General features: G+C 36.0%; 1 protein-coding gene across 5 annotated transcripts in view; it reads right to left on the bottom strand.

Annotated features, from left to right (window-relative positions):
• Nucleotides 1-7,383: 7,383 nt before the first annotated feature.
• The window catches only part of LOC113517627 (ecdysone-inducible protein E75-like), a 121,506-nt gene continuing 105,037 nt past the window's right edge, over nucleotides 7,384-23,852 (bottom strand). For 4 of the 5 annotated variants that reach the window (XM_026902365.3, XM_031912488.2, XM_031912489.2 and 1 more), the window contains exons 2-5: nucleotides 20,799-20,887; nucleotides 13,242-13,386; nucleotides 9,386-9,621; nucleotides 7,384-9,276 (exon numbers count right to left, since the gene is read on the bottom strand). In XM_026902365.3, the coding sequence (XP_026758166.1) occupies nucleotides 7,723-9,276; nucleotides 9,386-9,621; nucleotides 13,242-13,386; nucleotides 20,799-20,887 (2,024 nt within the window). In that variant the 3' untranslated portion in view covers nucleotides 7,384-7,722. Of the gene's footprint in view, nucleotides 9,277-9,385; nucleotides 9,622-10,746; nucleotides 11,187-13,241; nucleotides 13,387-20,798; nucleotides 20,888-23,852 lie in introns of those variants that run through there. The other variant, XM_026902367.3, reaches the window with a different exon arrangement.

Below are 23,852 nucleotides of genomic sequence, written 5' to 3'. Positions count from 1 at the left end.
GGAATTTAATATACAAATAGGCCGTAACTAGAGTAAAATAAAATACGAGTATTATTCAAATCAATTAATCCTGATTAAAATTTATTTGACCTTATTGACTATACTTAAGATTTTTTCATCGACACATAAATGCGAGATTTGTCAAAGCTTCTATTACCTATCCATATTGTACGAGTATCTATTTATGACGGTCACTTTTCTAAATTTCCCATTCGTGTTTCAACCGTGAAGCAGTTGTGTTTGCATGGCTGTGTTTCGGTTTAAAGGGTGGGATATGGCGTGAATTTACTGGGTAAAGAGGAATAACATCTGAGTCCTCAGGAATGACGACGCATGGGGAGTATCATGGGCGAAACAGTATACTCTGTTATGTCCATGGTACTGCTCATGTCTATAGGTGACGGTTACCACTTTCCATCAGGTGGACCGTCAGCTTGTTTGCCATTCTAAGTTGTATAAAAAAAATACTGTAAAGATTTATAATAAAGTAATGATACTAAGACAAGCTGACGTTCTGATTTCTATTCTACAAATTTTACCCTATTATCAATACACCATTAATAAATGTTGATAGTAATTTTATATTATATACCTAACCCTAAACCTTGCTGTGTACGTGTGGCACTTATTAATATAAACATAAAAAAATTTACAATAATTGTTATAACATTTTAGCCTTTTTTACGTCAGTGGGGTTAGTATTAGTGTGTTCTCTTTTAGCCTAATGTGACGAATTTATCAGTAATTAACCATGACTGTTTGTGGGGAATGAAAGGATGGAACTGCGTGTAGTTAAAATAGTGTATATAATGCCAGCAATGAAACTGTTAATGTTCATTTCTAACAACACCTTCCCCCACATTATTACGTTGCCCGTAATGTAGTTCATTACTATGCTTTGTAATATATGTAGTATTGATACGCTCCTCTGAACTGTAGAAATGTCATGAAAGAAAAATACTTATCCTAAATTAACAATTAACATCTTTGTTCTCACGATGGCATAAGGAACGCATAAGGAAGGAATGCATGATCATAAGGAATGCATAAGGAAGCCTACACACAAGTACACTATGATACAGTGTATTGTTTTGTCTATGGTGCAATTCATGTCTATACGTAAGCGAAAGCCACTTTTCCTCATACAGGTCGTCTGTTTATTTCCCATTATAAATTTACGTTAAATTACGATTACGTTAAATTAAAAGTTCCAATTTCTTTTTAATTATTAGGTATATGTATATATATGTATCAAGTCACCTTACACTTAAAGTATACAAATTCCTTGGTACGAAGATTTAAAAAATCAAGAATCCCAATCTATTTTTTACATTATTTAGTTCATCTATGTTGACAGGAAGATTCCTTTGGCTTTGGAATCATCCTGGCGCTTGTTGTACTTATACAAGTGACTGTTAAAAAATGCAGCTAAGAAATGAAAGGAATAAACACGTCTAAGAGCGAAAGAAGAATGTGCGTTCGTTTGTTTGGTGTAACTCTACCCTTATAATATATATAAAGTCCCTACCTATATTTCAATGACATTCCACGGAAAGAGGACATCGCGACATCGCAAATCTTTTTCATTAGTGAGTGATCGATAAATAAGACATAACAGTGTTGCGTATAGGTTAGGAAAAAAAGCATTAAATATTTATACAATTATTCCCGAGGAGCGAGGATAAAGGTCACCTCCCACGCAAATCTAGGGTGTTATCGGGTGTGAGGGGTGAGGATGCGGGGGCGGCCGGGCACGCGCGGGCACGGTGACCTTGCCCGGCTGTGACTCTGCGACCTTGGAGCCGACCGACCGCGCTCCGCGCTCTCCGCACAGTTCCCTCTGCCACCCTACAACACCACCGCCCTCACGCCCACGTACACCCCCACACCCCCAATCTCCTACCGCTTGTGCTCTACCTCTTGCAAAATTTAATATTATGCCTATAGATGCCGATATAGATAGGGCGGAATTGAAAACTGAAACAGGATACGTTGACCGAATGTTTTGGTTCGCAATTTTTATTTGATATCATGAAATTGTCTATACAACTTATTGGATTAAATAATTTTAATTAACGAGTCCAAAATAGGTATATTGGTATTGTTGTGAAATGTAATATGACAAAAAAACCTCTACCTGTAGCGCGTATTTTGTCATTTACATAATTGGCAAATATGTAACTGGCTATAATTGTTGTTTCGTATACATACGTACGTTATCAGTTGACATGCATCTACGTTAACTAAATTTATGTTTAACACTAACGCATGATTTACAATGCAATTTAGTACAATATTAATAAAATATTAATAATAATCTATCCTGTTTCCAATCGTACCGAGACCCAGGGTCGGCCTCGTCAGACAAGGTCGTGGACAGTTTGGGGGTTTTCCGTATGACAGTGAAGGTCTTCGACATTAGCTATTTGCAACATAATATTATTTGTAACAATAAGCTTCTTTATATGCATTAGTCATTACAGAAGTGACATAATGGGAATAGTTTCAAGGATGCCACTGATAATAAGAACAGCCGCGTATTCATCAAGATATAGGACAATAAATTTATTGTTCTACTTGACCCTGTTTAGCCAATGACGATTTTTGAATAATTTATAGAATAGGTACTAAGTAGGGGGAAAATACATCGAATTGTCTACGTAAAACTCATTCCCGTGGGTAATTCTATAAGTCCGTCCTTGCCTTTATAATCTGTAGATTACAAATTATTTTTGGTAAATGGAAAATTTAGTAATGTATCGGATTATTTATGGTTTATTTCCACCTACTAAGCTTTACTTATGGTGAATCTTATATCCGGGAACCTATTAATAAATTTATCAACTCTCTGGCATTATTATGTATGTAACGATAAATTAAAATACTTAGATATTATATTAAAATTTTGGATATGACCGTCTCTTTTAAATAAGAATAATTTTAATTAAGTATTTAGGTTCGTCATTCGTAGCTTGTTTACATAATATTAGTTGTAAGGAAGAGCATGCCCATTTAAATCGCCTTGTACAACCATATTTGTGTACTAAAGAATAAATAAATATATTACAAAGTGCTTACGACATTAAAGCAAAATTTAAATACTAGTAAAAACAGTTTTATTGCTTCCTTTATATCCCTGCAACAAGATGGGAAGTGCCTTTGCTAGTTAGATGGAACAGATGCTGAGGGCTGTGGACGAGGGTGAGGATGGGGTGGCGAACGACCCACGCCAGTACACGGACGGGCGATGCACCGATGCACCGGTGCAACGAGTCAAGTGCACGGTCGGTCGCAATGCGCCGCTGCATCCCAAGCGACATGCGCTCACCGACCGACCCACGCCCGGTCAATAACATTTGCCCTTCGTGCGGATCCTTTGAACTACGCAATAAGCAAATTGTAGACATATATACAATGTATATGACTTTATTATAAAGTCATAACCTATACATACCAAGAGAATTGTTAATAATAGACAGACACATTAACACCATTGCTAGCAATATATCTTATTTTTTTTTTAATAGCTAATAATTAAAGAATGATTCTGTCTGTGCTATCGGTATACATCGACGAGGCACCAGTGAGTGATGATAGGTGAGGATGAAGCAGGTTAGCCAATCGTGACGGGCCGACGTCATGCGGCAAGTGAAATTACTAGATCATTTTCGCTATAGTAAAAAAAAAAGAAAAACAATATATAACCATTACTTCCAGTACTTTTTATTACGACTAAGGTGTTTATCTCTTTGTCAAATATATATAGACCAGATAACAGAACTAAGTGAACAAAGCACACTAGTAAAAGGAAGGAAACCTGCGATATCTAGGGTACTACTAATACACTATTAGGATATAAGCTAGAGCTAATATCTTTTTTTTTCGAGAGTCCCGTGTCATATAATGGAGTTTTGAGGGACACGGAATGGTAGACCTGCTAATGCTAATGGTATAAATGGCGAGGTACGAAAGAATAGAAAGAAAGAGATGAAAAATATAGTTAAAAAAGCAAAAGACTTTTATACATATTGAGATACACAATATACTAGGAATACGTCGTATGAAAGATACGACATAAACAATATTATTTCCATAAGATTGAACTTGACGAAATTAATAAGCATCTTCTAAAATAGACTTCTTTTATTTCTAAATTCAATAATAGTTTTCAATTTGATTGAATTTTTTATATCAATTGGCATTATTTACCCAATGTTGGTCTCATATTAACTCAATTATGATTAAAGCCGGTATTTTATGAAACGATATCTTATATTACATTTATAAAATTATACATACTAATATATATTGGTTAAATTAGAAAGCTCTTGTTAAATGACATCTTAAAAGATATAGTGAACTTCTAAAGCGATTTTGATATTTTTTTTGTAATTAATACTTAAAGTTTACTCCTGCATTGTTCCCATAACTATTAATTTTTGAAGTTTGAATCAGCCGTTTGTGTTTGTGACTAAAAATTTATTTACACTCGCACAATATCAATAAAATATGTATCTACGAAACATATCTCGTTGAACTTAGAAGGCACCGTTTTTATTACGAAGCAAAATTATATTTTTTTATAAATAAAGATACATTTATGTATGGTAAGAATACTTAATAAATATTAATAACACCTCATCAGGAATTACAGACGTATGCTTACGTATATGTTTGTTAATAACAACGTTAGCAAAAAGGAACCTGGTGCTTTAGATGGGATGCCCAATAGGGCATGTGTCATGTTTATTTTCCATCAAACGAGTATAATACTTGTATCTTTTGTGTAACCTTCACTATGTAAAAAAATATATTATGTACAGATACATTAAGCGTCATTTTATTTACACATTAAAATCAGGAAATTGTTACATCAGGAAATTGTGTACGTAACATAAGTGAGATAAAACAATTCTGTTTATCAGTTATGTGACGATAAACTATAAAGAGACTTCCATTTATTTCTGAAATATTCGACTTACGTCACATATATTAATTGCTTCGTTCGCCCACGTGAATTTTTGTATGACGTCACATATCCAATTGGATCCAATAAAATTAACTGTAAAAAAATCACATTTGCATTGTTTAATATTGGATTAACAAACGCAGCGCATTACAGTATATATGAAGTCCAGGATATCCCTTATGTGCGTCTATTCCTATGGATTAAATTGTTACGCCTCCGAATTGTGAAATTCCGCTGTTTTTTTCAATCTTCCCAGCCAAATAGATTCGCTTAGTGATGTTACTTAAAATGTTAAATAATTATGAATTGATTTTAATTTATTTTTTTGCTTTAGAGAAAGCGTAATAGTTAGTGACCTTGATTCAGATTAGTATTATAGTCTGATGGAGAGGAAAATAGTTTTTTGGAAAAGCAATTACCTTTTTTTATTTGCGCAACAAAATGTACTTGTTTATCAGTTTGTAATGAAATTTTCGTAATATAAGTTTTCATAATTAATCTAAGTATGGGTCAACATATATGTCGTAGAATATTCTTTCAAATGCATCTGTTGTCAAGCAGAGTACTGACGCTGTTTGCTAATAGATGGTGTAAAAAATTAAATTGCTCTATAACATTAAAGTAATAAAAAAAATATATTAATACCATGTGCCTCAGAACGAGAAATTATAATTATTTACTTTTATTTACAATAAATTAAATAAAATGTGTTTATGAATAAAACGCAATGTCAGTGATGACATCGTTTTTAAAATAGATCATTATCTTTCCAATTATATTAATTATCATTTTTCTGATGTTATACGTCAGTAAGCAGCATCACACAAAACACTTTAAATTTCACAATTTATGGTTATTTAGGTATTACATATTCTTTACTAGATACGAGCAATAATAATTTGGTATTTAACTTTAGGCATAAATCTGATTACAATTTAAAATTAATCTACACAAACCTAAATTTTGAGTCTCAAAAGCAAAAAATGGAAGTTAAAGTTTTGCTTTAAAATGTGATGGGAGGTTGTTATTTACACGCGAATGAAGTCACGGATACATCTAATTTATAAATGAATTGAAATGGTCCTTACTGAAAATATTTTTTATTTAAATATTAGTGTATATTAATTAATACATAAAATTAAATAGTAACCTAGTCCCTACACTAGGAGTGCCTGTGTCGTAAGTGATTAGTAGATATATAGGAAAAACTATTTAATTATTAAGTCGTACTTGAAATTAAATAAGTATTAAAAAAACACGAGTAATTATCACAACCATTATAATAAACCTTGGTCAGGTAACATTGGCCACTAGTTGTGCTATTGAGAACACGGAACTAAAGTGTGGGGTCAGCTAAGCTGGAAGCGGCAGTGCTGAGCGGAAGCAGGACGGGCGCCGCCGCGCGGCCATCGGCCGTGGGTCGTCGACCGCACGCCCTTCTTGTTTTTTCGACAATGCTAAAAACTTGGGAGCCGGTTTGTTCGACAACTTTGAATGTGTATGGTTTGTGGTAACTTATTTAGAAATGTTTTCGCTCTATTTAAGTATGTCTCCTAATGTAGTAATAAAATTGTATTTTAACTATATGAGCAATACTTACCCTACATACAGAATACAGAATCGAATCTAAATAAAATACACCTAAATAATCATTTATAATTATCTAGGCATAATTCACAACTGTTGTCTAGTAGGCATCTAAAATATTACAAACACGCACAGCGCGTTTTTAAACTACCCATCGCTCCTTGAATTAGAACGTGTCGTCATATGCAGTCTTTCCAGAGTATTATTTTAGCAACAAAATTTTATATAATCAAATTAGATTTTTCAAGTTTTAATTTTAATAAGCAACCTATAAATTTTCATTAAGATATAGTAAATATAACTAATACATCTCTGTATAGGTAAATTGTTTCTATCATTTTGCTTATTTCATTATAATTACCTAAATATTTGATACTTAATAGTTCTTATTTAATAATAATAATCTAAATTATTATCTTCGGTGTTATCGTATGTTGTGTTGTAAAATTTGGGTTAATTTCATTATTCTTATAATACTTACGATGGATTAGTCGTACAATGTCTCGTTCAGTATAATTGTTTTCTCTTTTTTCATTATTCAGTTATTATATCATTATACGTATGTCTAGATAAGTGCAGGTGTGATATTTATGTTTTTATATCTGCATTTAAATAATTTTTAAAATTAAATGACTAACGATATACGCTATAGTCGTTTAATAATTGTAATTGTCTGTCATTAAATTTTTAAAAAGATCTATGTAATTTTTGTAATAGAACTTTTAATTAGAGACTGTCTACTCACATCAGATCAACTTTGTAAATTTGTGGTATTGTGGTCCTTATAAATTGTTTATGACTGATTTGGAAATAAAAAAAAACAGAAATAAATTTTACAAGTTTGTTTTATTTTAATTCGACAACCTGTCATTATATTAACAAACAAATGACTGAGCACGCTCACATACGTACATACAATACACACACAAACACACCGCGACCGGCGCTGCATTGCATATAAATTACACTTATATAGTCTTAAATTATTTTTCAGTCTATTGCGCTCTCCTCGTCCGGCGCCGGCCACGCACGCACGCGTCCTAAACGAATTATCACATATAATATATTAAAACGATCTCCGAGCGATAATTATTAACTAATTTTTTTATTTAATTTAAAGTAGGTCGGGGTGGGGTGGCGGAGACGTGCGGCTCCGCGGGCCGGCCTCACGCCGGTAACATGGGTGGCATGTAGGAGCGCGGCGGTGGAGGAGGTGGCGACGGCGATGGTGACTTCTTTGAGAGGTTCAATGGCTGAGGGGCGTCCGTCTCCGCAACATCCACTTGTAGTGCTATTACTGGCTGTGGTGCCGGTGACGCGCCACGGAAACAGGTCAGCAGACCGCCCGCCCTCAATGGACAGCCTTCCGTAGGGGCTCCTGTTTCACCGCGCCGCATGTACTGTTGAATGATATCTGTTCGTTTCAACTGCTCAGGTGTCATTCGTGGGCCTTCCATTAAGCTTTTAGCAAGCACTGAATGTGTTGAAGAAAGTGGTGCCCGAATTGGGCGCGGTGAATGAGCGGGATGCGCAGGGCTAGCTGGATGCGGATGGTGAGGTGGCTGTGGTGATGGCGTTGGTCGCCCTGGCCGTGCTTCAGCTTCACTCCATGTATCACGTCGCATCGCACGAAATTTCTTGTGCGGTTTGTACGCCTCGTCCATTAACGAACTTGCATCATACAGTGGTGGAGCTTGGAGAACGCGTTTGAGCACAGGCATATCGTCTGCAGGAGCAATTGGTCGCCTATCGTCCGAATGTTCTTCAAGCGATGATCGTGGACTGGAACATCCAGATTCAGGCCCAACTATCCTTTCATGTTTTTCATTTCCAGACTCTATACCAGAATCTGTAGGTGAGTCGAGCTTACGATAACGAGGCGGGGGACGAACAGGCGTCACAGTTAGTCCATTATGAGCTAGGTGAGCCACACCCAATGCTTCTTCATCAACGGAGCCTCGAGAATCAAGTCGCCGACGACCAGCCAGTGTTGCGGCTAATAATGGAGTGCCACAGTCGCCTGTTGTTTCACTAGATTCACTGCTAGATACCGAGCCAATAGGGCTTCGAGCAGAATCGTCAGCACCCGAGTCCGCCCATAATGCACCTTCATCTTCGACCCACATTTGTTGTCTTAATAATTCTTTGTGTTCTGTGCGGAATACAACCAACTTCTCTGTATGGAGTGTACTCAGAGTACGTAGGTCGGGAAGAGTATCCATTAATTCGCGTAGAAAACCAGGTCCATCCGATCTATTCTGTGCAATGACAGTCTGTAGACATGACTTCAATCGCGAGTGCATCCTCTCAACCAGTTCAACATTCCGTAGACCAGGTCGGTCTGGCGTTATGAGTACAATAGCACAAAACAAGCCAATCTCGGCATCTGTTAGGTTCATCGAGTTCATGCGTTCAGCAAACTTGAATGTAGAGTCAACGAGAAACCTGGCATTGGCACCACTTTGTATAGAATCACGCTTCATAAGCTGACCATTTAAGCAGATAATGCTATTCAATGGCGCATCAAACATGCAGATCAGTCGCACGAATAAGGCGTCAAAAAGACCGCTCTTCAGCAACGTGAATTTATCATCTTGTGTGAGTAACTGGAAACCGGGTATGAGGCCAGCAAAGTCTATTACGCCACGAATTACGTGTGCAAATCTTTGTGAAAATTCTTTTTCAGATTGTAACTCTGGCGCTGGATTTAGAGGGCAGGCCTAGAACAAAACAAATACAACAGTTAGTGTCTATAACAAAACAAAAAACAAAACATGAAATCTGGTATTAAATTTAAAAATTAGTAATTAAATATATTTGTATACTCACCAAAGTTGGTTGTGAATAGGTGGGACAATCACGAGCACGCTTGCGCATAGCAGCAACGCGATCACGCGTGAACTCGCAGGTGTCGAGATGAGCACGCACCACTCGCGCCAGCAACCGCGGACCATCATCTAATTCTGCAGCAGCTGCTTGCTCATGGGCACGTGTCGTCGACGATTGCTGCATCGCAGCAAGAATTCGCGCTTTCTCGCGCTTTGGCACGCGTCCGAACCGGACGGCTGTAACAAAAGAAAACTCAGTTTAGACTTTTAATGGATTTGATCAATAATAAGCATGTCTCAACATCAGACTCTATGGAAATAAATCCAGTTTATAAAAAAGTGGTAGCTAACAAGAGAAATGTTGAGCAAGGTCGGGGCTAAACATACACGTATAACGCGCTGCAGCTGTCGCTAAGTGTGCATGTATGCAAGCACACATCGAGCCATGTGCACACGCAGCTGATGGCGAGAGGGTAGAGTTCATCGCCCGTCTCACGACTCGCTGCCACCCTTGGTTATTGAGTGTTTAAATCGTGGAGTCTTCCGAATGCGTTGTAGTTAAGTGAACTAGTTCGAGTGACAAAGCGCGAAATGCGAGGTCACGCTAAAAAGTGTTACGACTTTCTCGCACTAAGTACAGCGCGGATCAAAAGGTAGTATGAACCGGGGGCGGCAGTGCCGCTTGCGGCCTTCGTGCGCGAGCGCTGGTGAAAGTGTTTGAGCGTGCGGCTCACTATTGAAAACGAAAGCGGAGAGCGCCCTCTCGCCATTTCTCCCGACTTTCGCTGCGCGATGTGGGCCGTATCGCTTGCACCAGATGTACGATTTCATTGTTCGTGACCTTTTAATTTGTTGATTTATTATACGAACAAACAAAGTAAATTCATGAAACGGTTGTCATTCAGTATTTACAATTATATTATTTACCCATAAATATAACTTTGTATAAACTGAAAATTCTATTTACTTAAAATATCTAGACATCAAGATAAGTCATATGATGGTCAAAGAGAAAAACTAAAAAAATCAATAGATATAAATTGGTGCAAATTATATGACGGTAATCACTGTACCGCCTTTCTAACCTAATCAAATATAGTTTAGTGATGTTTAATGTTACGAAAAATAATTAGGAAAAATAGTTTATAACAAAATATTTTGTATTTAATGCATTTTTTGTTTCCATTATTTTTTATTTTTTATAATACGGTATATTTTAAAAATTTATGTTAATTTTTTAACTGTTTACGTCCATTCAATTTTGTTTATTTTTTTAAAATAAACTAAGTTTAAACTTTAATTAGTTTAAGTTTAATTTTGTATTTTATATCTAATGTAAATAAATCTTATAAAAATACATACGAGCATTGTGATATTTCACGACACCGTTGAGAATGCCTTTGAGGATTGGTAAATCTTCTCCCATATCTGACACCATTACAGTTTTTCACTAATAACTAATTCACAGCCGATGGCCACAGATAAATTGAAGTTGGTAACTACAGGAAAGTTTTTTATAAATTAGATAAAACACTAATGCAATGTCACATAGCACAGCTATTTAATTTGTATATAATTTAACACTAAACACTGTAATCCGAATCGTAGATAAATGTGATCCAATGAGAGTATATTTAAGCTCAGCGCACCGCAATGTAGGAACGGCGTACACTGGAGCAGTCACTGTGAGCAATCGTCGCGTTCTCGAAGCGAACTGCGGAGCGATGTAATGTCATAGCTATAGTAATGAGGGCTGACGACCGGTGCGCGGGCCGGACTCCCTCGCACTGCGCCGCGGCGCGCGCCGAGCCAACCTTGAACTTGATGCGGGGGGGCGATCGCGGTACGCGGGGAGGGGCGCCGTCAATAAACTCCGCGCAGGCCTCTGCCCCCGCGAAGATACCCCTCCCTCTCTACACTTCTAGCACGCGCACTACCTATCACTTGAACCTCGACGATTTAACAAGTTATGCGAATTGAAACTGATTTCCTGAATCTTCTTTCGAGTTTTTCCTAAAACGGAAATAGCAATAGTGAATAGGCGGAATATGTGCACACGTAGCTGGTCTGGTACCTTCCTAGGCTATTACGAGCGAAATGAACAGCGGTATGATTCCAGTTTAGTTTTATTATCGAATGTGGTTTGTCTATAGAATAAATAGTTAGCGTCACTACTTTCACTTATTATTATTTTGACATTACACCGCAATACGTAAAATACCTTCTTAATTTATTTTAGTACCTAAATTAATGACAAGAGGAATTACTCGAACAATTTCACGTTTTAGTTGCATATGTTTTTCTCATATTCATATGTATCATGAAACAAGTGTTGAATTCAGATAACTTTTATATACACTCAACTATAAACCTGTTAATTTGCTATAAAATATCATAATAATTATATATCATGACTAGATTTTTATATAAGTTCCACGTTAAGCTACTTTTCAGACAAAGCGCTGATGTTATTGTACAGCGCCATCTGTTATTGAGTAGCAAAACTAACGCCGCACTGTATGTTTATTGTTTATATGTTTAGTGCATTTATAGAATATGTTTTATATACACATATATATTTATAGTTCTGGAGCTCATTAATAAATTAACATTATAAAAAAATCCTTGAATACCTGAAATATTGTTAGTTTATAATCTTTATCTATTTATTGACCGTAATTGCATATTTCACTGTATATTTTCAATTTCTTTATTAATATAATATATTTTTACATTTTTAGTTAAAATAAAATATTTCAATATTACAATTCTGGTTATTAAAATATTTTTATATAGAATTCATGTCTAACAGATTATTCAATAAAAATTGCCTCATAATTTTATCAATCTTTATCAGGCAGACTTCAGGAAGTCGTAAGTATTAAACACATTCTAATCTTAAAATTGTGATAGAAAACATGGCTGTATTTTTATCGGAATGGTTTCTATATTTTCAGAGATTACCTTCCAAACAAACAATTTTTATCTTTTCATAATTTTACTACAGTAATAGACATAAATCCCTAGTCATTCTATTAATATAAAATACCTACTAGGAAAAACTTATAACTATCAATTCAGATATTCAGAGAAACTATGGGAGGGCAACGAACTGCATTACGAAAGTGAAAATATAAATTTCACTCTCACGCTTACGAAATGGGCCTTTCTCCGCTTTCACCACGCGCGCAGTGCGCGATCGGGTAACGGCGCGGCGAGCAAGTGTCGCAACGAGCAGAGCGGAGCGGTGCGGTTGTGGCGCGGCCGTCGACCCGCTTAGCGTGCGCTCACCCGCGCTTGCATAACCGACCTCCCACACCGCTCCGCCCCCGCGTGCAGTGTGTCCACTGCGATACCGCGGGCGCCGCGCTTCACGAAATAGGATCTGTTCGCAGCAGCACACGCGCGCGGCGTCCCACTTGGCGCTGCGAGATGGCGCACGGACGACCTTCCTATGCTAATTGCGTACGTCCACTGTGACTATGTGCGTGCACGTACGCTATACGCAACATACATAGTTACTAGACGTGCAACAATTAACGTCCTATTAAATACAGTTGCATAATTTTCGCTAACCTAAAACTAATAATTCATGACCTATTTTCTTAGCACGTTTATTACATCATTCTAATATAAATAAATATTAAGCGTTATCTTTATCTATTCTTAGTTTTCTGCTCAAAACCATATTCTGATAAAATAATGAATTATTTTAAATTCGGCCGGTGTTATTGATTTATTTAGTTATTTTTTAAAAGTTTTGAAAATATAAATTTTTATTAGAATGACGATTTTATGAATTGCTCGATTCAAATTCATTTTTAATGGAATAATTAATAAAATATAGGTCAACTCACCATCTCTGCTCATGCCAACAGCTATACATTTTTTCAATCGGCAGTATTGACACCGATTTCTGTTGATTCTAAGGATGGAGCACTGCTGATTTTTCGTGCAGGGTCTGTACTGGATCTTCTGTTGTATGGAGCGCCGAAAGAAACCCTGGGAATCACAGCGGCAATTAGAGTTTCTCTCGAGGTCGGAGCTTTCGTCGCTGGAGCACCCAGAGTCACTGGACTCCCGGCGCGATTCCAGCATGCTCACCAGCACCGAATGCCGTTCGCGCAGCTCCGCGCCGCACGACATGGCACGCACCATTCACTATAGCACACACTCGCCACAAACACCACCACTCGCCTTGCTAACTGTGCAATGACTGTACTGTACAATAGGATATCGCGCAATGCACCGACACCGATGGCGACTGACAGCGGACTGTGCGGGCGCTGCCTCGCGCGGGGCACAGTTACCCGCGCGACCTACTTGCAGGCCGCCGACCCAACCGAGAAAGTGAGAGTGCCCCCGGCCCCCGCTACCCTCCTACGCGCTCCTAACGGTCCACGCCGCTCTAGAATGCGCTGCTGTCGCTGCACCGGTGCGCCGGATATAGGCCGGGCGCATCCCGGCGGCGTCGCGGCGCGCGGCCGTTCACCCCAGGTCATCGACCGTTCGATTGCACAACCGTCATGCCCCTCCCCACTACACCCTTCGATACCCGGGAGCTAGGGCGCAGCCCGTGCAGGTCGTCGACCAGATTTACGTCCGATGACGTCGAAGTCGCGTCACGGCCTACCTCAATGCGCGCGCGCTCCTATAGGGGCTGTAATGATCTAATTAAACGAATGACTATAATCTCTAAAATATATCTCTACAGATTAAGAATTGAACACCGAATCTATTACGATACTATTGGTCAATACGTTATTAATATTAAATAACTATATTCCTTCCTAGGCACGGACATATATAAAAAAAATCGGCAAAGTTTGACTGATTTACTATTTAAATTTTTTTAGTTCTTTCGACTTTTTAAGATCAGTTATTGCTATTTCTTTTTAAATTGTTATTAAATACATTTTTATTGCTGCTTGTAACTGTATTTTAAGAATAAAATACACGCAACTAATTACATAGGTATCAAAATATTTATTTAGGCGAATGTTTTTTTTTTCTAGATATCTAGTTCTATTTCAGTGTAGCATAATTATATGCTGCATTTGCTACTAGTAGGTTTATACGGATACTACAATACGGAGGCTGCGCGGGCGAATAGTAGAGGGCAAACGTTGAGAGGGCCGGGCTATACGAGAGGCGTTCAGGTCGGTGGCCCAATTTCGCACTGCCATCGATCCATTGTGCGCTGTGCGAGTGGCCCATAATTGGTCGCAGCGCGGGCAGTGACCGACCGCGCGGTCGTCGACCCGCTGCCGCGAAAACAAAACTTCCCTGCCCGTCTCCCCGCTCTGTTCCTCATCACTTCGACTATGATAAATATCACTCGAATTATATTTCGAGTACGAGCGCCGGCTTAAGAATGGATACACGTAGTCATTATAGGTACGTAATAGAAATTGGACACTAAATAATTAATTAATAATATTTTTTAAAATTTCTTTAAGGGTATCTACTGACCAGATTTCATGCAATTACAAGCATCTGTCTGTTTGTCACGGATCTTAGTTTGTACCCAGATTTAAATTTCATGCAAATTCATGTAACACTATATTCAAAGCTATAGAAATTACTAAAGTTTAAAAAAAGTTTTAAGGGTATACAGGAAAGACGGCTAACGTATGTTTTTTTTAATGCTGTTGTAATTCATAATTTTTCTTTGTAATTTTTTTACCTGTATAAAATTATGTCATATTAATAGCGAAAAATATAAAAAATAAAGTGTAGCTATTAAAAAGAATGACGCGTGTCCATTTCAATTAAATAACCTCGATATGTCAACGACCGCTAACTAATTAACACGGTGACTTCGTTTTGAGTCCTAAAAAATGTTATTCTATTTGCATCCGACACTTACTGAATTGCGCTAGAAGTCTTAATAGTAATCACATTTTAGGTCATTTTGATAGTGAGTCATTTTACGAGTGTCTTAGGTAGTATAAAGATATTCCCCTGTTTGTTTCAGTTTATTCTTGAAAGTAGAACGCTGAGATTATGCCCATTACTATACATTGTAAATATAAATACTTATAATATAATAACTTTGCATGTGTTGTACTTTTACGAATGGACTAGACTAGACTAGACTATTTTATATAAACACTTGCTACTGTCCATAACTTAGATGGTGCGGAAGATGTTTCAATAACCAAAAATATTGCTTAATGGATGTTTACACAGTCTATAAGAAATATACCTGTCTTGAAATTAATTTTGTATAATAATATATGACATCAATTGTACTCGACTTTTTATTAAAATTATAAAATAATTAATAACATCCACTTTTTATATAAGAAATGTAAAATGTGGTAATATTAATTACGCATTTACCAAAGTAGAAAACATGATCATCACGCTGTCCATACTGCAAAGGGATTTGGCATGATTTTATGGTCCACCGCCTGGCTGATATCGACTTTTTAGGAATATTGTTGAAAACATGATCATAATTCATACAAAAATGTGTTTACAATAAAAACGATATTATAAGATGACATTCGCGAGAAATTAAATTAAGGTTTTACGAGATCACATAATAATTGACAAGCAAACTGAACTATAAATAATTTATTACCTGTACTTTGGACTATTCGCATTGCATAGCCATAGACGATGTACTCGTTACTGCACTGATTACTTTTGTGCTGTCTGTACTGTAAAGTTTGTACTTAAACTATATAAATGGAATATGCATTAGAAATATATTGTCCGTATTACAATATGTGTATATATATGTTATAGTTTCGACAATGCTATGTAGGTCACGCTCGCCATTCGCCTATCTACGAGTATATTTTCGACATAGCGCCGTTTCTCAGTCGCCCGCCGATAAGCGATCCGTTGACATTTTTATCATTAACGTTATATTGACATAGTTTGTATTTTTTCAGGATTGTCTACCAGTAACTCATTAACTGACTTTAAAATTATTGTGTTGCATTTAAAAATTGTAAAAGATAGACAGAAATTAATCCGATTGTACAAGATTTTTTTTTTATTATAATGAACGATAAAATAGCTTGTAATATATTAATTCATAGAGCTATTAAGTCAAGTACGTAAATAAAATAGAATAATATAGTTAAAGGGAGTAATTAATTTGCGACAAATTATCCATGATAACAATTAAGTCCAATACATATTCAATACAATTCAGTCTAGGTACAGGAGAAAAATAACTGACGTCCATGTCATGTATAATTACGTAAATTGGATGATTACAAAAAAACGTAAAATTAATCATATGGATGGATATTGATTACTGGCAAGCAGTGTAAGCAACTGTCGCCGGCGGCAGTCGCAACTCACTTTGACAGCACAGCAGGTAACGGTGCAGCGGGCAACGACTCCTTCGTCACCGCAACGCCACACTGCTGCGATCAAAACAAGCTGACGCATCGTTGCTGTTTCCGTGGAATCAACCTCATTCACTAAAGTCACATAATATATAATAATACTGTGATACTGTATCTTAATCATTCAAAGAAATGTATGAAAATGTTATAAAATATTCATCGTCTCGTTAATAAAAGAAAAAAGATTGACAGAAACTAAAAAGCGGCACTGAAAATGGAGGTTATTCAACCAAATACGATTATTTGAAACCAGCCGTTGACGTTTCGTTTCAGTCGTGTTGAAATATTCTTACAAATGTTGTATATCAATATAATGTCTACATAAAGAGTTTAATATTTTTGGTTTATGTTAGTTTTCGTATAAGAACATGTCTTGTTATACGATTTTTTTTTGTTTAAAACAATTTAATGTAAATGATTAATATTCCTGTACAAAGTTCTTGTACAAATAGTATTGTATAAGCTTGTGAATCTTGGTTTTTTATTTATTTATTCTGCAATAACTTTTTTTATTATTTGTTTTAGTATAATTTTTAAGTATAATATATGGACATTAAAGACTTAGTATATAGTTTTGTTACGCGATGTTCTATTTGTGCAAATCTGATCGATTTTAATAATCACTTTTTTAAATTGAATAAGTTTATTATATTTATTTTATCAATATTCCATGACATTAAATTTGAATAATAAAATCTTAATTAAAATGAGTTAAATTAAAAATGATCCATTATGTTATAGAGTAACAAATATTTATTATATATAATTTAAAACACAAAGTAAACACTAGAAATATATATAATAATATTTCATTTACGCGTTTCGGTAAGACAAGTATGAAACATACATAACAGTTTATCCTACGTGCCTGTCGGTGCAGATGTTTAGCTGATAACACCAAGCTGACTCACGTTTGTGATTCACTTCCTGTTCACGTTCGCAAATTTATTTCTAGGTACAAAACCAATAACGTAATCTATAAAGGTACCTTACTAGCTTGTACATTGTCAATATATGCTAAGTTACGAGCTCGAATAAAACAATGAAGAAAACAACGGGATATTGTTATGACAGACTAGGTTTTTAAATTATGTCCTAGACACAGCTAGGTGGGCAAATAAAATTAATTCAAACGTGATCACGTGATTAACCGATCAGATTTCTGTATATGGTTTTAGAACGTTTTTTTAAGTTCATTGAACTTAATCTTTATTAAATAGATAGCCAATGTGATAATTCTAACACGGAATATAAATGTATATTATAAATGTTGTACAATTTGTAAATGTAACAGTTCAAAAAATCATTCATAAAATGTAAATTAGCTAAGTAAGATTCAATAAATATGTACATAATATATGGGGGACAGGAAATAATAAATGCAAACCAAGAGCGCGCGATGCTCTCAATAAATATGGCCGCTCAAAGATCAATGAACTTTTAAGCTGACAGTTCAAAAATAATGTGGGTTACGTTCACGTTGCGCGTACATTCGTTGTCCGTAAAAGTTGTTTACGGGCGGTCGGGCGGCGTGGTGCGGCGCTACCAACGGGGTCGACGTCCGCGCGCCCTGGGCATGCACCGTAGATTGGTGCCGAAAAATAAGCGACCCACAACACGCGGAAATAAGTCGGCCAACAAAGAACAAAGAGCAGATCCACTGTGTTGTCGTGGCAACTGTATATTCGGCTACGCGGCAACACTGGACTATGAATTAAAATTTGTTTCCATTTAACGTTGTTTTTGAAATTATTTATGAAATTAATGAATTATTAATTAAATAAATATTTACATAATTACTTGTGAAACATATCCAAAATACGAAACTAAAGATTTTTTAAATAAATGTGATTTAAAATTGATAATAAAAATAATAATTCGTTTACGCTTGTGTCTAATAGTAAGATAATAATTATATTAATATAGTAAATATTAAATAAATAGTGTTTATGTTAAGCATTTATGTAATTTGTAATCAAGTAGTAACAATTACGATACGAGTTCGTTGACTCCGATGCGTACACAAACGCTCGTAACTCATTGGATTTTACACACTACGTCGTCATTCAAGTCTACACCTTCTACTTCTACTCGCACTACGTAATAGCAGCACTGTAGCGGTATTAAATACAGCGCCATCTAGCGTAGAATAGCTGAACTTTTATTTTGTGTTTCCCAATTCTATCGTTAGTTGGCGCGCGTGCTACCGACATCGAAAGTTAGTTGCGTCATGTTATGGATATTAGAGATAGTTATAATATTTTCTTTTTGACATTATAGCTACGGAATATTATTTAATGCATTATTACGAAATTACGCATAAAATATTATTTCATGTAGTTCTTACATAAAAAGACTGACTGAAATTAATTGTTCTATCAATGTCATAAACTTTACAATTTGAATATAAGTGACTACGTAATAATATTTTATAACTTTGCTTACGTTACTAAAAACAATTTCCCACGAGGACAAGACAACGATTTTCAATCGAAAGGTCGCGGTAAACATTAAACTAACAAAACGCATGTAGAAAAAGAATAATAAGTTAAATACCGAATAAAACATTCGCGAAAATTCACAGCTTTTAAGGTTCGTTTTAAGAATAAGATTCGCTTAGTCATTTGCCTAATCTCTGAGTGAATCTTATTATCATCCGACTCGTTCAACGCTGCACAATGCACCAGACGTCCGTGGCTGAAGGACACGCTTTGTCCCGTCGAATGTCGACTATAAACCAGACTCGGCGTTTAAACCAGTTTACAATAAACTCACTTCACTTGCACTCCTATTCCCGTCTGCTTGCTCCTTCGCTCCGAGTCGCTTTCACACTCATGAATACGACCTTTGACAGGTCGACGCACGGTCTCTTGTCAGTAAATACAAATCCAATCTAATTGAGCTTATATGAAAGTCAACATTGTAAGCAGATTCTTTTAAAGAGGGGAGGAGAGATCATAATGGTTTATATTTATTAAGAGAAAATAAGTTAAGTGCACGTATATAAATTTAATTAAATTCATATTCGAATAGAATAGACGAGGAAGTAATTAACATGAATTGCAGTGCTCTTGAGCGTTCACTGATCACGTAATGTGCTTTCGCTAGATGACTTTTACGTACCAAAACTAACGACTTTCGCGATGATTATTTCTTTTATTTATTATTCCTGAATTAGTTTTTATATTTTTGTTATATAATTTTAATAGTATAATCTTAATTATTTTAATACAATCATACATTTATAATAAATGAATAATAGTAATGACAACAATATATAAAAAAAAAATATGGGACGCGGATACCGTTATTGTTGAGTAGAATTTATAAAATAAATATTGTGTCTTAAATCTACCTTGTAACTCTCTGGGTACCAGGAACTTGTAACAAGCTGCATGTAAAGATGTATATTTTTGATGACCTCGGTTACTGCACGTATGCAGTTGGATAGTAATCGAGTTCAAAAGGGACAGCTCGTTCCCGTGAGATTGTTCCGGAACAGGTATCAACAACAAAAATAAAATGTGTCTAATAGAATTGGGGCGCACGGGGCTGACCGACGAACCGCCAGGCTGAGGGCAGCAGGTACCCGTCTACAGTGTATCCGTCAACCCAAAATGTATAACAAGTTTACACGGTTCATTTAATGTAGCTAAAGTACCTAGTAACGTGAGCGTCAATTGGATTACCTATACATTTCGCGACAGATAAGGTCATCGGGTCGGCTTTGTTCAGAATGCACAGAGATTGTCTTCCGTAAGTAGCGACCTTGATACTACTAGTGCTGAATATACACCTGTTGAAATTTCGCCTTTGTGGTAGGGGTGCGGCATATATGAAAAAAAATTGTCGTCTGCAACTATTGTTCCTGCTTTCTTTAAAGTTCTATACATTGGAATGATTTTTTCTTGAAGGTTAAAACATTTTAAAGGCTAAATGGTGGTAGTGACGTAATAAAAAATATAGTGCTGGTGAGCATATATAGACACAGCTTTTAAAAGAAATAAATGTTCATTGTCTAAACAAATAAGTATGTATATTTACCTTGCAGCCCTCACAGGAATGCACACCGTAATGGAATCCACTGGCTTTGTCACCACAGACGCGGCATAGCACCGTGGTACCATCAAATTCTGTAACAAGAAAAATATTATTAGTACAGTCTTATTACAGAATAATAATGTGAATATAGATTCACACAGATGTATATAAGAGTTGCAAATATTATTAGTTTGGTGCCAACCAAACTCATCAAATGCTAGTTTAATCAAACATCCTGGCTTGTGTGGTAGTTATGTATAATAAATATTTATACGCCAATGCACGTGATTTCGGTGATAATTTTGACCTTGCGGCACTGACTCTCGCCTGTGATAACAAATACGCGTATATGCATTAATACATATTTGCATGGATTGATAAGGTTTTTAATGCAGTTTCTTTAAAGGTTGTGACATTACGAGTACAAAACTGTATACGAGGTTTGGATATTATGAATATCGCTATATTAGTTTCCTTTGGACATTGAGGGGCGAAAAAAAGGTAATTACCCATTTTGATATCGTGCAGACCAGTTCGATATCTATATTAATTTTGATGGGATTCTTCATTTTGATGTTACATATTTCAGAAGTGATATTTGATATATATATATATATCGTTATTTCACCAACATACAGATATTGTAATTAAAATATATAAGTACATATTATCCATCTTTACAACGAATGGTCATTCTTCCAACATTTTTCAATTTTTGCTTATTGGACGCGGTAAGAGCATGTTTTGTTGTTGGAAATCATTCGTGAACAATTTCGTATTAATTGACATACTTTGACAAATATTAATGGATTTTTTAAGATTTACTAATACTCAACTGTTTAGAGTTTACATTTTAAGTAATCATATAAATCATATAAAATCGTATCGTAAATCTATTTAAAAGTTGTAGCCGGTTTCAGGCAATTTATAAAATATGTGTCAAGCATTTATTTTACACTTGATTGTTGATTTAATTAAAAAAAAAAAAATTACACACTGAACGGTAATTACAACTAGTACAAAGTATTGTCACCTAATCGATACAAATAGTAGTCACTATAGCTTATTTAAAAAGCATTACTTTTCATGATAATAATAAACATAAATTTATATCTTGAATTAGGTATAATAAAAAAACACCTTTTCTGTAAAATAGAGGAACATATCTAATCTGTCGCATTAATGAAACATATGACGCAACAGATTCATGTTGCGTGCGTCAAGGTGATACTGAATAGTTATTTTAGAAAGTACCGAGTCTCTCTATTCAAGTTAGATAAAGTCAATGACCTCTGTAATGCGACACGATATTATTAACGGAATGATAAGTTTTGATTTGAAATGTAATCTAAGTAAAACATCATTTTGTGATTATTTGTCTGCGGACATTGATCGAACCCTTAATTATTATCTAACAGATAATTGAACAAAGCATTAGTACTGTCGTCAAAGTAATGATTTAATACCAGTGTAACATTTAATGGGTAAAGTAATTTATTTAGTAGGTCAGCTATAGATAAAGACCCGGGGCAAAAATAACAGATGACGTTGAATCAAATAGACGTGCGCCGGTGGGCACACTCGGAATGGAGGGGCACTAGACCCCGCTCTCAATCCGGGAACAGGTTCGTGTGACGCCCCCGACAGCTCTCACTTTCCTCTTCCAGCCATTTATTTATTTGTTAAGGGAACAACTACTACGGGCCTTTTGGAAGGTACTTTCTATTTCTGGCGTGCACCACTCGCCGCGGGTCGACGTTCGACGCCGTCGCTTTCTACAGTGTTACTTTCTTTTTTCTAGAGGCGGCGTATGGCCGCCCTCGACGCGTAATTTCGGTCTCATCTCAAACAGTACTTTCATCAGTGCGTGTTCACCGAACGGCTCAGGTGGGGATCACAATAGCGCAGGGAAAGCGTTGCGAGACGTAACTGGTGCAATTGCAATAGACTCAGTAGCGTGCAGCCATTTCTCCTCGTGTGATGCAACTTGCGTTTTTCTGAGTGGCAGCGTGTGTGAGAGTCATTCGTTCGTTACGTCAATTAAAAGGCGAGGAAAGCGCGCGAGAAAGTCTTAGCACGTAACGCGAACTCCGCCCAACCGTGCAGAATACTCGCGCGCCATTCTGGCCGTTGCAAATCTGTGTCAGGGCGATGTTTGTTTGTAAATAATTTGCCCGTATATGTAGATATTTGAGCTATAGAACACGTTTGATGGAACGTATTATATATTTAATCAGGTATTTAGCCACGTTACAGAATTACAAGATTAGATTACAGATGGACGGATGGAAAGGAATGAATCTATCGATAAAGATTTATGTAATGTAGGTAGGTACGAGTATATAAATATATACTAACTATCATCAATAAATTAATAATCAGATGATTGATATTTCATATGTATATAAATACAGAAAATAATTTTGAATATAGGTCAAACAATGTAAATAGACAATGACAAAATTAAGTTATGTGAATTATCAACGAAGTTTTTGAAATCATTTCCTAATAAGATAATATACATATACGAATATATATTTGGCAAGAATTCAAGAGAACTAAATGCATGAGCGTTTTACCTCGCAGCTAGTAATGATGAACGTGTAGTAGTTGAGAGAAAAGTAAAAGTAACACCGGCGAACAGCTGGCACTACGACAACCTGTGCGCTAGTGTGCGTATATACGATGTTATTTTTATTTATCTACTTTCTTCCTTACATCACAACAGATCATCATCGCACCATAATATTATATTGGTATCCCTGTGCTCACGCCACGTGGGCTCATACAATGGTGTAACGGTTAACTCTTTGTTAAAATTAGTAAAAAAATCACAAGGGAAAATGTCATATAGTCAATCAATAAAAACGATAAGATCATTAGGAACTGAAACTAAATTTATATGGGGTTCACGCAGTTACGGTTTGACATCGGTACCGTTCTGTGTGCGAAGGGGAGTTATAGATATTACGATTGATTAACTATAGGTACCATTACACAATACAATTCTAATTGTTTTTCGTTGGACCCTTCCATGCAGAAATTTTAAAACCAATC

The sequence above is a fragment of the Galleria mellonella genome, unplaced genomic scaffold, assembly GCF_026898425.1.
Source record: "Galleria mellonella isolate WM207_F2 unplaced genomic scaffold, CSIRO_AGI_GalMel_v1 utg78, whole genome shotgun sequence".
Taxonomy (NCBI): domain Eukaryota; kingdom Metazoa; phylum Arthropoda; class Insecta; order Lepidoptera; family Pyralidae; genus Galleria; species Galleria mellonella.
Note: the sequence above shows the minus strand (reverse complement) of the source record. Positions and strands in the feature narration are given on the sequence as shown.